Here is a 17,067-nt window from a genome sequence, read left to right as displayed (position 1 = left end):
GCCGATAAACTTTTCTATCGGATTATAAATAACTTTACGTAAATACTACTCGTATATTAGAGTCAATATAATTTTCCTTATATTTTGAAAGAGCGAAAGGTTGCTACGAATCTACGTAAGTGTTTCGCGATTAGTCATGTCATGATGTTTCTCATGACATCCGTTTTTGGTTTTTCGTACGTAGGCACGAAGTCATCGTCATCATCTCCTTTTCCTTATCCCATTTCAGTATCCTATTTCAGTGTCAAATATGTCAATTTATTCCATTCGCTTCTATCACTTGTCATCTACTCCTTTTACACAGTCCTTTCATACACTCCAACCATTATTCTTTTGGCCTTCGTCATTCTTCTGGTAATGACTTTCATCCCTTCGCATCAAATGTATATTATACGAGTACCAAGCAAACTTTTAATTCCTCAACTTTTCCATCACTGGCATCACTTTCAGAACTTCTTTCATATTATATAATGATTTATTTATTTTGCTATCATCCGCGAAAAATCGACGAACCCATGCGACAACGTCACCCAGGTCCGGCAAAATACTCTCTACGTACGTTTCACCCCGAAACCGGAGCATCCTCAGGAGATGTTGACTCTACAACGTGCAATTGCAAAGTTTTTGCAATTGCACGTTTAGAGTATTATAATTACGTAGAGAGTATTTTGCCGGACCTGGGTGACGTTGTCGCATGGGTTCGTCGACTTTTCGCGGATGATAGCAAAATAAATAAATCATTATATAATCATGATGAACTTCCGCAAAGTAACGCCTGCTTCTATCCAATATTCTTTCATATTAATTCTCTATTTTATCCAATCTAGTCACGCACATCCTTCTTAAAATAAGCATTTCATTTGCATGCATTCTTCTATTATCCATCACTCTTTATGCCCAACTATCTGATCCATACAACACGACAAATCAGAGGTCTTGTCAATTTTTTCTCTTAAGTTTAACGGGCATTTGTGAGTCCCTTAGTACACCCGAGACCTGTCGCCATCCACCCAGCATTCATTCTACTCTTCATGTCTCAGTCTGCATTGCAGTCGATTTGAAAAAGCGATGTATCAATCAAAAATTGGAACTGGTTGGTAGGATTACACCATCTAAGACAATTCAGGGTATGAATCCTGTTATTGTATCTTTCAGTGAAAGTCCTATTTAAATCGGTCCAGCCGTTCCAAATATTTGCTCGGTCAAACAGACAAATAAATATATAAAAAAAGTTCGATTATGTTAGAGTGTCCTGTAAATAAAAACAACTCCTATAAGCACTTGAGAAAACACAATCGTGTTTGTGTAGAAATCACAGACTGGCACTTCAATTTTATTTATGTTTACTGATTACGAATGATATCATACCTATAATGTTAAGTCACAGTAAATATGTAGGTTTTTTGCTATAATAAATCACTCAACAATAGCGTACATACAGTATGCATTTATTAGTACTTTAATATTAAAAACTAATGTATTGAATACTGGATTCATTAACTAGCGTACGCCCGCGCCTTCTTCCACGAGGAAAACCCTTCTTCCTTTTCTTCTTTTAACGTTCCTTCCTGTTGCCCCCTAACGCCTTTAAAGTCCATGTTTTTATGACCCATGAGTCTGATTGTCATATACCTACAATACTACCAGTGGCGTAGCGTGTCTTGGAGCGGCCCTGTATCAAAATTTGTTCGCGGGAGGGGGGGGGGGGGCTGTGATTGGTCAGGGTTTTTTTAATTTTGTAATTTCTGAAACTCTTTAGGTAGCTTTTTTAACATATCAGCTAGATAGCAACCAGATTAAGTGACATTGTGGATTACATTTTACCAATTTTTGCTTTCACACGTAAGGCCCCTGTAGTTCAGGGGCCGATATGGCGATAGCTACGCCCTGTGAATACGACATATTATCTAGAAAATCGTCGCTTAGGTAGGTCGTTTAAATAAAAACTCTTCCCCTATGGATATCAAAAAAAAAATACTCATGGGGTTAATATCGGAACACACGTAAGGATTTTACAGCCTCATTTTCGTAGGTATATATAAATATATCATATACACAATACACGTATATTTCTCGATAACTATTTATAGTCGTGCGTTTTCTTTGTGCATTATTTTCTTATTATCCATAGTCCGATAAATACACTGTAAATATTGTCTGTGACGTAGTTACACTTGTAAGGGTAAACTTAGCTTTAGCACTTAATCTTAAAGTATTTTATTTACACAATAAAACAGTTGCAGAATAATACGCTCTTCATGTAAATATTATTCTTTTTAGTCTGTAATTGAATCATCATGATTGCCATGCTATTTTTGTAATTTAGTAATTTATGTTTTTTCAAAATATATGGATTTAAATGAGTTCTCATGATATCCGGGCCGTTCTACTGGGGTTTTTAAAGGTTGGGGCGGTATTTAAAATCTGACTATGACACATAATTCTGAAGAATTGGCCTGTAATAATAATCAGTGTTTTTTGCTCTAACGAAAACATAACCAGAAGAGTCGATACAATTATGTAACTGTCGAGATAAAATCCAAACGATTCGGGTGACGTTTTGTTCCTGGTTACCAGGAAAATAGTAACTAACAGAAGGGCATGTACACTAATAGGGTGCGTTTCAGTTCCTTATGTACAGTTGCGAATAATTCCAATGTGATGTAGAAAGTTTAGCAGATATTCTTGTACGAATGCCAATTGCGATATTTTTAGCGGTAATAAAGCTCGTAACTCTGCTCCTATGTATGATATAGCTAGGTATACCTATTTCTTTGTAAAGACGCACTTGGCGCGTGACCGGTGCTATCAGTTGTGTGCCAACATTTTTTAAGCAACAATGTTATATGGTAGCATATAATTATACGTATTTAAAAGTTAACAACTGTCTTTGACCTCTAAAAGTGAATCGTATGTTGAACTGAATGTAACCAGTCTTGTTGTACCGGTGACTGGGGGGAGTGCGCGCGAGAACGGTCGCCATTGGCGCTCCGATAGTGACGTCACTTGTTATTTTTGTTTAATTTACATATTATTATCGTGATAAGATTATGCTGAGCCTGAGCATAACACTCTGTTTGCGGGTATAAGAAGTCGTCGAGAACGTTAATCGTGTTTAGTTCGTCGATAATTTCGTAACCGCATTATCTCCGTTGGTGACAGGCTACGCGATTTTGATTCGATAAAGTGTATTGTTTTTTTTGAAGATGATGAAGAAGAGAAATATTTTGGCACAGTTCAACAATTTGAATAATTTCTTTGCGTACGTATTTCGTTTGATAAGGTCCAATGATAATGAGTCTTGAATACATTTTTATGTTGTTGTTGTTTTGAAAATGCATCAGTGTGTAATTTAGATGGTTGTTCGAGTTAGGGTATGAACTTATACAAATCTATAACATGTTCTCCTAATAATCTAAACTAACCACATACTTTTACTACGAGTAGTTACGGAGATTATCATATACATACATATCGATAAATCAATGATTCATCAAAAATTAGTAAGTAACTAAATTTAAACCTCAATCCGGCCCCTGCATCGCGGAGCTACCACGGGGCCGGATTCAACACAAAGAGGTCGTGGGTTCGTTCCCTATTGGATTATTTTGGTACCCAATCCTAATTCAGTCTTCATCAACTAATTAGACTCTAATGCAATCCTCCAATGTATTCCTCTAACTATTAGAGGAATACAGTGGTCATATTTAAAAAGATATGCCAAATATTCTTTAAAAAAGTTATGCATTGCCCGATTAGAGGTTACTACACAGTAAACCTCAATAGTTCAACGGTAAGCCTCAATAGTTCAACGTTAAGAGCAGTTGGACTCATCACCGAGGGGTGGTGGTTATATCCCCGCCCCGTTGGTCTATTGTCGTACCCACTCCTAGCACAGTGTTTCCCGACTAGTTGGAGGAGAATGGGAATGTTGGTCATATTATAAAAGACATGCCAAATATTCTTTAAAATTAAAAAAAAATCTTTTCACTAAGTATCCTCATTTTTTTACAGGGAGTTTGAGCCGTTTTCCACGTCCCCACCCGCGCCTGAAGACTCGTTCTTTTACATCCGCTACCCGAAGCCGGACGAGCTGTTCGGCAAACCGAAGTTCGCCAAAGACTTCCAGAGCGGCCAGCAATCGGAGCTGCCGTACAGCGTCATCAAGGACAATAAAGATTGGTCGAAGCACACCAAACCCTGTCAAGACGTTTTGCACGGAATCACGCCAATAAATACAGCAGGTACATATGTGGTCAAAGAATCTTTATTTCTCTTAAAGAATTTACATTCACTTACAGAGAAACAACTATAAATAAATCTTATTAACTATTTTACAGTCAGCTGTATGCAAACAATTTTTTTCGTTCTACCTGCAGAAACTTACGATGTTCGGTGCGAAATCGTTACCACAGTGTAAGTGTTAGTGGTAATACCACTGTATATATTTTCTTAATTTAGTTTTAAATGTGTTTAACGATTTGGCATTCTTCACATCCACTGGTAATTTATTATAAATTTGCACGCCTTCAAATTTTATATGTCTCTTACCGAGACAAGTCCTTTGATGCGGTAGCAAAATATGATCCTTTCTACGGCTGATTCGACTCTGCACCTGATGTACTTTTGTAAAAGTAATATGTGTGTGAATTGTTTTATTAAGAATTTTTCTTATTAATATACAAGTATAGTAGGCATGTAATTGTTTGATATTCATGATGTCTGTATTTTTGTACAATTTGGATGTAGGAGTTAGGTAGTCATAATTAAATAACATTTTGATAATTTTGTTTTGAGAAATTTGTAGGTCTTTAAGGTTTGTCTTTGTTGCAAAGCCCCAAATTTCAATCAAATATATTAAGTGAGGTTTTACTAAGGCGTTGTAAATTAGTTTGCGGACTGGGAGAGGAAGACAGTGAGTAATATTTCGCAGTGATCCCATCAAGGAGGAAATTTTGCATCTAATATGTTTAATTTGAGTTTTCCAATTTAAGTCACAATCTAACCTTAGGCCAAGATATTTTTCAGTCTTTTTTGGTTCTAAAATTTGGTTGTAAAGACGCAAAGGAGTGTAACATGGAATTGTTTTGTTTTTATTTTTGAAGATAATATAGCTTGTTTTTGAGACATTAATAGTTAAAAGATTTTCTTCAAACCATTCGGAGAGAGTATCCAGATCTTGTTGAACATGACTTATTATGTTAATTATAGAACTACCGTAATAGAAAAGACAAGTATCATCAGCATATAGAGATAGGTGACCGTGGAGTTTGATCTCATGTATAGAATTTATGTAAATAAGAAATAGAAGTGGGCCTAGTATTGATCCTTGAGGCACACCATATCCAGAGGTACTATGGGGTTTACTTTGATATTTACCAATTTTTACTATTTGATATCTATTTTGTAAGTAAGATTCTAATATTTTGTATGCCGTTCCTGTAATGCCTATATCTAAGAGTTTTTGCAATAGTTTTGGATGGCTAACGGTATCAAATGCCTTTTTTAAATCAATAAATAAGCCTAATGCAATTTTTTTCTGATCTATATTTGTGTGCAATTTGGTTATTAAATCAACTGTCGCGGAGAGAGTGTTCGACTGTGACCGAAAACCATATTGTTTTTTATAAATAAAATCAATAGAAGTTAGATATTTGTCCAATCTAGAGTATATAGTTTTTTCAATAATTTTGGACATTACCGGTAATATTGAAATTGGACGATAATTATTAGGGTCGGTCTTAGTGCCCGCTTTATGAATAGGTGTCACTCTAGCTATTTTTAATGAGTCTGGAAAAAGTCCTTCAGCGAAGTTCCTATTAATACAGTCTGTCAATACATTTCCCATTAGTTTAAAAATACATTTGATGGCCTTTGTGGATATGCCATCAATTCCTGTGCTACTATTTGGGTCTAGGTTGCCAACAATTTTATGAATTTCTTCAACTTCACAGGGCATGAATGAAGTGAGTCTAGTATTATGTGTTTGGGTGTTTAGGAGTGTGTATGAGGGAGGTGCTTGCTGGGATAGATATGCAGTTAGTAAATGGGGTTGCTTTTTCGCTAGTATGTTATTTGCAAGAGCCGAACCAATCGTGGAAAAGAAAACATTAAACGTTTCGCAAATTTCATTTTCATCGGCTATAGGACCTAGTGTAGTCACCAGTTTAGGAGGCGAGCAGATGGTTTTGATTTTATTATTAGATAATGTGTTCAGTACATTCCACATTTTTTTAGGTTGTCTTGTATACTTATTAAATTCATTATAGTAATAGTTTCCTTTAGCATTTTTTATTTTCTCTGCTGTATTTTTCCGTTCCGATAAAAATTCAGCTTTTAGTTCGTCATTATTGGGATCTGTTTTTAATTTGTACCACGCTGTATTTCGTTGTTGTATTGTAGCGATTATTTCTTTACATATCCAATCTTCGCGGGGTTGATTTAATATTTTTGTTTTAAAGATTTTACTTGCTTGTATTGCAGACTTTAAATAAATTTCTAGGTCTTCATATTTATTTATGATATAATCTGTATTTTCTATATATTTGCACAGCTTATCATAGTCTATTACTTCATATTTTTCATACTTCTTTTTCGGAGTCTTGAACTTTTTAAGTTTTAAATAAATTTGCTTGTGATCAGACATAGGAGAATCAATAATGCCCATATGGAATCTTTTGTCCTTTAGGTTGGTGCTTACATGATCAATGATAGTTTTAGTTGTGGACGTCTCTCTCGTACAGTAGTCAGGGTGAATTTTGTTTATAATTTCATAGCCAGATTCTCGTATAGAATCACGATAAGGTTTTTCAAAGCGATTTTTTGAGAGTAAGTCGATGTTAAAGTCACCGAAAACAATGGCACGTTTTTTCTGAACTAGTTGTGATGAATATACTTCGAGGAATTCTCTAATATTTGAAGTGTCAGGATTGTAAATTGCTCCTATATTTAATGCCAACTTTTTAAGATGCACCCAGAGATAGTTTACTCCCCCTGTGTACACTTCCTCATCAAGACTATGATTTAAGTTATTATGGACATAGATGGACACACCTCCACCACGGGAGTCTATCCTGATATTATGATAATGTGTATAATTTGGAATTTGGAATGACTCAGCTTCATTTTGGTTTTTCAGCCATGTTTCTGTCAGTATAATAATGTGAACTAAGCATTTAAATGATTGCAGCACACATTTTAGCTCATCTAGTTTTCCTTTCCGACAAATACTTCGAACATTTGCGTAGAAAAAATTTAGGCATGACTTGGAGGTATGTAGGTGCTGGTAAGAATGGCAAATCTGATGGGTGGTCACTTCTAAATTACAAGAGTTATCAGGCTGGAGGTCTAGTTTTTTGGATTGTTTTTCACAATTTTGGGAATGCCTTTGATGTATTTTATAGTTATATCGTTCTCCCCATTATTCTTACGTTTACTGAGTTCATTATTTAGCTCTTGCATTATGGTCATTTGGGCTGGTGTTCGATCGGAACACAATTTTAGTCCATGAGGTAGTTCTCTATTATTTCGTAGTATTTGTATGACTTCTAGAGGATTTTCGAGAACTACTTTCAATGGACGATTTTTTCCCGGAACGTATTTACCAATTCGAAAAGTTTTTAGTATATTATGACTCTTTACTATTTTATATTGGAGTATTTCTTGAGCACTTTTTATTTCAGCAGCGTGGCGCATTTTGTTATCAGCACCGGTTTGTTCCGCTAAACCCTTTATAATAATATTTTTGCTTCTATCGGCTCGATCTTGTAATTCGTTGATAATTTTCTCGTTAGCTAAAATTTGAGATGTTCCAGTGTTGGGTGAACTAATTTCCAAATTTTTAATTTCTATTTCAAGGCTTGAAATCTTCAGATTAGACGCAGTGTTTTGTTTTTTGAGCTCTAAAATTTCTGCTTTCATGTGATTATGTTCGGTTAGCATTTTGTTTGTAGTGTCTTTAATCTCATCGATCTGACCTTTTATTCCAGCAATATCATCGCGCATTAGGGTTAAATGTGACTCCATCATAGAAATCATCTCCGTACGAAAACTATTCAATGCTGACAGAACATCACAACAGTCCTTTCGCTTCCTTTTTCGAAGTGCGGTTTGACGTCCCGTCGTTTCATCATCGCTAGTTTTTGTTAAGTCAGATTGTGAATTTGAAAAAAGTTGAGTTACTGTTAAGTTAGTGGAGTTCGTAGGCTGTGGCACGCGTCGATTACTCATTATTACATGAAGCAGTCACGATCGTGTGATTCGTTTGGGTGTGAGTGGGATGGAAATGCAACTGTTTCTTTACCCGACGTGGAGCGAGGCACCGCACGTGACAGGGTCGTGAGTCCGTCTGCACACAATTTTTGCACTTATTGGTAATACTTTTAAGACTTATTATTGCGTATGGCAAATCTTGTATTTTTTAGAATAAACTAACAACACGTCTGCTTCAGCTGACTGCCGTTGGCGATATGACGTCAATACTCCTAGTAATATTATACACGCGAATATGTTTGTTACTCTTTAACGCCGCAAGCACTGAACCGATTTGGCTGAAATTTGGAATGGAAATAGATTTTACTCTGGATTAACACATATTATTTTTCGCGAAGTCGCGCATTTATAATATTACTAGTTGATAGTAATATTATAAATGCGAAAGTAAGTCTGTCTATCTTTTTAGAGCTAAATTGCTAAACCAATTTGAATGAAATTTGGTATAGAGATAAATAGGACCTTGGGGCAGAACATAGGCAACTTTTTATCCTGAAAAAGTTAATAGTACCCACGAAATTTGTAAAAAACAGAATTTCAGGTGAACGCAGCCGCGGGTGTTTCCCTAGTTGTTGCTATAGCTAAGCTAGCAACTTCTTTCGTAATAGGCCCGATGGTCCGCGCGGGCCGGGGGGAGGGGGGGGCGCGTGTAGCGATGAATGAAAATATTATATTAATTTAATATTAAATTAAAATATAATATTCAATATTAAATCCTCAACCTTAAATATCATGCGTCAGTATATTTGAATTTAATATTAAAATGATTTAATTGTATATTGAATAAGGTAAACATTGTTGTTGTAAAAACAATGAAACATGTACGAGATAAATAAAATTGTTTACTACAAATTACCAACAGCTGTTTTAATTAAAATAATTAACATGATGTTTATCTTAAGTAGGTATATAATTTATCTTATTAGGAATGTAATCAGTTGCATAATTTGTGACATCAGCGGAATAAACCACTAAGTTTAATTAAACTTTCATTTAATTAAATAGTAATATAAACAATTAAACGTTATGGTTAGGTCAGGTTAAGTAATTAAGGTAGTTAAAACTATCTTTGCGTCTTGAATCCCTTATTGTTTATATTATTTTAAATAATAAAGGAGATGTCCCACTCCCCATACATCATTTGCCCCTGGAAAAAATCTTTTTTTCTATTGGCCATATTTTGAGATTGACTTAGTTTGTGGGAAATATAATTGAATTAAAATTTAAGTTAAAAGAAAACAGAACGATTATTTTGTGGACGTTTTTCTCAGAATCTTATTCCAAGAAATATTTTATAGCCTGATCCAGGACTCTAAATTAGGACTCCATGATTCGAAGTCGTATAGGTTAACCACCAACAAGTAAGTTCGAGTTAAAAAGGAATTTAAGGTCGACTAACATTGAAAAGACTAAGCCTTCATTCGCACGAGAGTTTTTTTAACGGATGTTAAAAAAGCGTTCAAATATAGTATAAAGTTAAATGAAGCTCTATTTCCAACGCCCAAAATTGAAATTGCAACACTGCACGATATAAAGCGTCGCGTTTTAAAAACGCTGTCGTGTGAACAAATGCTTGGGAATGCATTTGTTGTATTTGAATGCTTTTTTAACGTCCGTCAAAAAAACTCTCGTGCGAATGAGGGCTAAAGAAACGTCATGCCGAAGTGATTTTATAATGACGTTAGTTCTCGAGATGACCTTTCTAACGGAACGAGGCGGTTAATTGGTGATTGGATAACGTCACACGTATGACGACTTGAATACGTCAGCATCGGAATGCAAGGAAAGGGAAATATAATAAAAATCGTGTACTTATAAAAGTAAAGTCTAATTTATATGGTCCTAAGCTGCATATTAACTATTCAAAGTATTTTGGTTTTAAATAAAATTTCAATGAAATTTACTGAAATGGAAAAAGTCGATTTTTCTATTAATATTGGAGAAATGTAATAAAGATGTCACTGTCGAATAGTAAAGTGCAATTCATAGATGCAAACATGCACTGCCTACCCTGAGGACTTACGACAAAAGAGAAATTGAAAAATTTTCCATATTGTACAATTTGTACATATTGTGCCTACCCTAATTAAAAATCTTGTGCACGCCACTACTGTCAAACAGAGTAATGTATATATTTTGTTATTTATGTAGTATTCTTTGTATAGAAAGTTATACAAGTGCGTCCACTGATCATAAATATCATGCGTCCGATACATACGATGCGGGTCTGTGGACGCCTACCATTAGTCTACATTTGTCTTTCTATTGTCTCGAAATTGGCCAACTGGTCAGCCACTGTGGTTGTGGTCTAAGGCCCGTTGGTTTCAAAAAGTATAAATAGTTATTTTTAGACTAGTCCAATAGTCCCACATACAGCTGACATTTACAATTTTTCTCCTTGCTGTTTTTTGTTGCAGACATATAGGTCATATTAACTAGTTGCAACTTAAATGGGCATTGAACCAAATACAATATTATTAGTTTCGCGTATTATTCCGGTTTTGTTCACTAATTTGTTTTAAATTATTTCAAAGTTTTCATTTGTCCCTAATCGTGTTGTATTGACGTCTTCCTAATTGTTTATAATATTATTCTTTGAAAAGTGTTATAAAATCGTTTAGTGGTCTGCAGACTAGTCATTTGTGGTCTAAACATTCACGTGAATATTATTGTTTTATCCAACTATTTAAAAGGGTATGTTTATTTATTTATTTTTATTTATTTATTTATTTATTTAAACAGGCCAACAACATTTATGCACAAAAAATAATTTACATAATATAATAAAAAAATGGTAATACAGGAAATAAAGATTTAAAACATAAACATCAATAATTGGCTTGTACAGTGGACACAGAAATTCTAGGATATAAGTAGAAAAAAAAAAAACACTATAAAACAATAAAAACTACAATTAACACAAAAAATAAAACAAATAAAGAAAGCAAAAATTTGTAAGAAGAAAGAGCAAATTAATATTAAAAAAAAAATATTAAAAAAAATAAAAAAAATAAAGTAAAGTAAAGTACCTACACTTAATCATTAACTTCCCTGCGCAGGGAGTTTATAACGTTACGACGAAAGCAGATCGTTTTAGAATTAAAAAGGTTGATGTCTTTATTATTTTGATGCAGAGAATTAAACAGGTTACAAATTCGATTAATGGAGGAATGGCTAGCAACTTTAGTACGGCAGCAAGGTGTAGGAAATACGTTGTACTTGCGAACTGAGCGACTGGGTACTTTGCAATTAATGTTAATTTTTGATAAAATTGAGGTGTCAGTCTCATTGTTAATAATTTTGTGAAGTAATATCAAGTCAGAAAGCTTACGTCGAATATACAGATAATCTAGTTTAACGTACTTTAGCTTGTCAGCATAAGAAAGGTTAATCAATTCCCTTTTGAATTTATAAAACAGTATTCTTAAAAATCGTCTTTGCACAGACTCAATTGAATCTACATAAGTTTTTTGATAAGGAGACCAAACTGGGGAACCATACTCAATGACACTTCGAATAAGACTCTTGTAGAGATGCAAAATACTTAACGGGTTTTTAAAGTTTTTGGTAATCCTGAAAATAAATCCCATCATTTGGTTGGCCTTCGTGATAATGTTATTTATGTGTAGCTTGAATGTTAAAGCTGTATCAAAAGTTATGCCTAGATCTTTAGCACTTTCCTTACATGATAGAATATCGTTGTTTATGTGGTAGTCAAATTTGATTTTATTATGTTTTTTTGTAAAGACGGACACGAAACATTTGCTTACGTTAAGGAACATGTCATTTTGTTTACACCACAGATTGACAGAATCAAGATCGGCCTGTAGTGATGTGCAATCTTGAACATTATTGATAGCACAAAATATCTTTAAATCATCTGCGTAAAGGAGGCATTTATTTTTAACAATTGAAGTAATATCATTTATAAATATTACAAAGAGCAAAGGGCCAAGATGCGAACCCTGTGGAACTCCGGATGGCACAGTTATCGGGTTTGAAAGAAAACCATTCACCGCAACAATTTGAGATCTGTTAGTGACGTATGATATGATCCACCTGAGCAAATCACCATGAACTCCATAATTTTCAAGTTTTTGGAAAAGTAAACGATGATTAACTTTGTCGAAAGCCTTTTGAAAATCAGTATATACTACATCCACCTGTTTCTTTTTATCTAAACAATCTATTAAAAAGTTTGAATATTCCACAAGATTAGTAACAGTCGATTTATTTTTAACAAACCCATGCTGCTGCGTTGCTATTAGTGGCTTAAATAAATAATAAATATAATCATAAACAATGCTCTCGAAAATTTTTGCGACGCAGTTTAATATGCATATTGGGCGATAATTACAACATTCCGTTTTAGTACCAGCTTTGAAAATTGGGATCACATTAGCAATTTTCCATGATTCAGGAAAACAACCAGTACTTAGAGATTTATTAAAAATTAACGATAAAGGTAGTGCTAATTCCTTACTGCAGCTTTTGATAAATGAGGATGGAATCCCGTCAGGTCCCGGGCCCTTGTTCCAGTCCAAACATTGAATCTTTTTTAAGACATCAATTTTTGTCAGAGTTATTTTGCTCAAAGTATTAATTTGTTTGTTACTATAGTCAGAAATCGGTGTAGATTTATTATCATCTTCAACATATACCGAAGCAAAGTATTCTGAAAATAGCTGACATATTTCGAAACCTGTTGTTGCAATACGCTTATCATAACTCAAAGTCTGTGGCAATGTATTACATTTACGTTTACTTTTAGTGAAATTCCAAAAAAGTTTGTTATTGGAAGACATGAGGGACATTTCAACATTGTCAGTGTATGCATTATAACATTCATTAATCAAAATTTGAGCCCTAGATCTGAGGAGAGAAAATGTGTCATAGTCTCTGGGATTATTATACAATTTATATTTAGTATGCGCTTTATGCTTTTCTTTAAGGCACTTAATCAGTGGTTTGCTGAACCATACTGGTTGTTTGTTATTAATTGGCTTTTTGTAAGGCGTATTTTTCTTTATTATGGCCATCAACTGTTCATAAAATACTTTAACCAAGTCATTAACATTATCGGATGATAAAAGGGTTTCCCATTTTAAATTATTTAAATTATTTATAATAGAATCAAAATCACACTTATTGAAATTAAAAACCGGATTGCTTTTGTTATTTTTAAGAAAATTAGTAGCGCAAAACTTAATAGTGATTTCAAAAGAAGGATGATGTATGTCTTCTTTGCATAATGCATTGGCTGGTAACAGTTTGACGTCTGAGATATTAGTAAGAAACAGATCTAAGATTCTGTTTTTAGAATTATTTATATAATTATACTGACTCAATCCACTGAGAGACATTAACTGAATCAATAGCCGAGACTTGAGATCATAAGATGTACAATTAGGAGTCACTGCTTTCGTCGCATCGCCAATCCAATCCATAGAAGGTGTATTAAAATCGCCCAATATAATGAGATTTCCGGTATGTGTAGAAACATAATCACTGGTTTTATCATAATATCTCTGCAGTCTATCGATAGATATATCCGGAGGGAGGTAAACTAAACATAAAGTAATTTTTTTCCCTAAGTCTAAAGATAACCAGATACATTCAGAATCACTTTCTAAATAAAAAAGTCTATGAGACGGAATCTCCTTTTTAATCGCGACTAAAACTCCACCCCCAGATTGTTTATGACTGTTAGAACCAACTCTGTCACACCTAAAAATTGTGTAACGATTGTCTACAAATTCAGCATTGTCAATCGAACTATCTAAATTAGTTTCAGTTAAACAGATAACATCATAATTACAATTTAACAAGTTAAGGTAAAAATCATTTAATTTGCTACGAAATCTATTTACATTTTGGTAAAACACTAACATTTTAAATTAAAGTTTTAAGTATATAAATATAAAAAAAAAAACATAGGAAATTATAACTACCAACTAAGTACTAATAACTAACAGATAATAACTACTACTGAGTTACAATTTATAATTTACTCAAGAAGTCCATGTTTTTTATATACAGAGCGGGACTTTTATCATTTTTACGTAGAAACACCTTCCCATTGCGAACCCACACGTACTTGTATTGTTTCTCCCTTTTAAATTTACGCGCAGCACTAAAAACATATTTACAGTCGTGAGTAAGATGTTCTCCGATGTAAACATTTCTTTTTTCACCATTCACTCCTAGGTCCAGTGAGTTAAGCATGTCGCTGTGGTGTAGTTTGTTGTACCGGTGAGCAGCAGATATGACATGGTCACGGTGTCTAGAATTCGGTAACGTGACAATTATGTTGCGAGGTCGAGCCGATTTACTGTTCATTTTAGGAACACGACTGCAAAAAGAAACAGTTTCCTCTGAAAACGGTAATGAAAGCTTGCTATACAGATTCCTTACTAAGGCAAGAATATTTTCATTTTTACTCTCCGGAACACATTGTATTTCTATATTATGACTTCTGGATATATTCTCAAGCATATTTACTTTCGAACGCAATTCAGTCAACTGTTCGACATTGTCCGAAGTGCGCATACTTTCAGACATAGTATTCATATGTTTTTTAAAGTCAAGCGACATGTCATCGTATTGAGAAGAAATAAAATTCAAAGATGTTTTTAATTCATTTAAAGATGATTCCAATTCCTTAATATTTTCTTTATGCTTGATAAGGCTAGTTTCATATAGTTGAGAGTTCGTTTGCAGTACGTCAATGGTCGATACGACGCCGTCAAATTCCGATCGCATTGTAGACAGTTTGGAGTTGAGATCGCAAACGTTCTCTTTAAGATCACTTAGTACAATATTGAAAGAGTCAAGCTTTTTGTCTTGTAATTGAAACTGTCTTATCATATCGGCGCGGAGATTACGAATTTCCATTAAAATAACATCACTGCTGTGGTTCGTGTTTATGTTGCACATTTGGGTACATTCCTCGGACGCTGTCACAACTGTGTCGACCTCAAGCACGGGTCTGGTCTGCCGCACAGGGGTGTTAGAGTTATCTCCGCCCTTACGAGCAGCGGCAACACAATCAGGACAGACCCAGTTTACTCGAGACGGCTGGTTTGAGTCGGAGGTGACACATTCCCAATGATACATAACGAGACATTTTGTACATTTAATGCGCTTTTGCGTTACGAGCACTAATGACTTACAAGCGGAACATTCACTAGCCAATTTACTCATTATAATATATAAATAAGTCTCTCATAACTATTAAAAATGATTTTGAAACACTAAACACAAATGTCAACACAAGCGCCCGACCACGGCACAGCTGATCGATGTTGAAACTCGGCAAAAAAGATGTAAATAACTACGATTCAATATTTATCATATTTCCTGAGTCAATTTGTTTAAAATATACACAATAATATTTGATAATTCACTTTTTAAACATGAGAATTAAAATAAAAACTTAAGACAAAACTAGTTTACGTGCATTTATGTTATTTATTTAACTACTTAATTTGACTTTCGATTTATGCGATTTCACCAGTGTAAATCCCTTTCTAGTAGGAATGCGCGGATAATAAAACACAGTTTACGAGTATGTTACTTTATAATTTTTTTTTTCTGTTGTAAAGTACTAATTTGGTACTTCATAAGATTACAGATAGTAATCTTATGTGACTAATTAGTAATTTTACTTTAACCTAAACTTATTATTATATATGGTCCGTTTAAGTCTTCTCACTGTGTTCGAATTTCGAAACTTCGAGTAGCTGGATTGCCTCGATGTTTACGTGATGGTGAAGTCTTTGTTCGTAATAATGACTAGTTTATAGTCTATATGGTTTAGGCGTGAAAGCCTAAGAGAAAGGAAGAAATAAAGACTCAAATTCTCATTTATAATATTAGTTGGTATTGTCTCAGAAATTAAATCTAGAACCTAATTTGTTTAGATGTTTTATTTTAGAAAAAACTTAAATCTAGAACCTAATTTGTTTAGATGTTTTATTTTAGAAAAAACTTCATTCTTTTTGCTAGGGTTACTATCTATTATCATCATTATTAACCTATATTCGGCTCACGGTCGTGCTCACATTTTGTGAGCACGAGTCTCTTCTCAGAATGAGAGGGGTTAGGCCTTAGTTCGCCACGCTGGTCCAATGCGGATTGGCAGACTTCACACAGGTAGAGAATTAAAAAATCTCAGGTATGCAGGTTTCAGGTATGTGGTGAACACCAAGTAGATATTAATGAGGAACATTTTTTTTTTGCAGTAAAATCCATCAATCTAAAACCGAAACCAGCTGGCACCGACGATGGATTCAAGGGCGAAGGAGCGGCGTGCGGCAGTTCGGTCGTCAAGGTAACACCTGAATCTGTATTCACTACCTCGGTTGCTTTTAGGAAATGATAGCCACTATCGTTTGACATTTAATAGTTTTCTGTAGTCGATATACTATGCAATATTTTTATTAATAATCACGCTGCAATGTAAAATGTAAAACCTATTCCCTGCGAGTTTATCTGTGTATATCCAATTTCTGTCGGAATATCATAATATAAATTTGCCTAACTAACTAACTATCTATACCATGAACTATCTGCCAGTTATTAAGTTAGAGATTCATCATATTCCAATAACGTAGTTTTAGAGATTAGCCAACTTATCGACAGACAAAGACAGACAACAATTTTAAAATGCGTTTTTTGAAATAAGTACATACCGGTAATATACTTTCATGATATTCATTTATTGAAAAACTGTGTATTTAAAATTACAAACTCGCACTCCAATTTTATTTTATACTAGCGGACGCCTGCGACTTC

At 34.2% G+C, this 17,067-nt stretch overlaps 1 protein-coding gene across 4 annotated transcripts in view; it reads left to right on the top strand.

Annotated features, from left to right (window-relative positions):
• Window positions 1–17,067, top strand: part of LOC112046194 (uncharacterized) — a 33,758-nt gene that overhangs the window by 6,228 nt on the left and 10,463 nt on the right. For 3 of the 4 annotated variants that reach the window (XM_024082748.2, XM_024082774.2, XM_024082756.2), the window contains 2 exons: window positions 4,015–4,244; window positions 16,515–16,603. In XM_024082748.2, the coding sequence (XP_023938516.1) occupies window positions 4,015–4,244; window positions 16,515–16,603 (319 nt within the window). Of the gene's footprint in view, window positions 1–3,033; window positions 3,263–4,014; window positions 4,245–16,514; window positions 16,604–17,067 lie in introns of those variants that run through there. The other variant, XM_024082765.2, reaches the window with a different exon arrangement.

This window comes from Bicyclus anynana, chromosome 13, assembly GCF_947172395.1.
Source record: "Bicyclus anynana chromosome 13, ilBicAnyn1.1, whole genome shotgun sequence".
NCBI lineage: Eukaryota > Metazoa > Arthropoda > Insecta > Lepidoptera > Nymphalidae > Bicyclus > Bicyclus anynana.
This window is presented reverse-complemented; position numbering and strand designations above follow the sequence as displayed.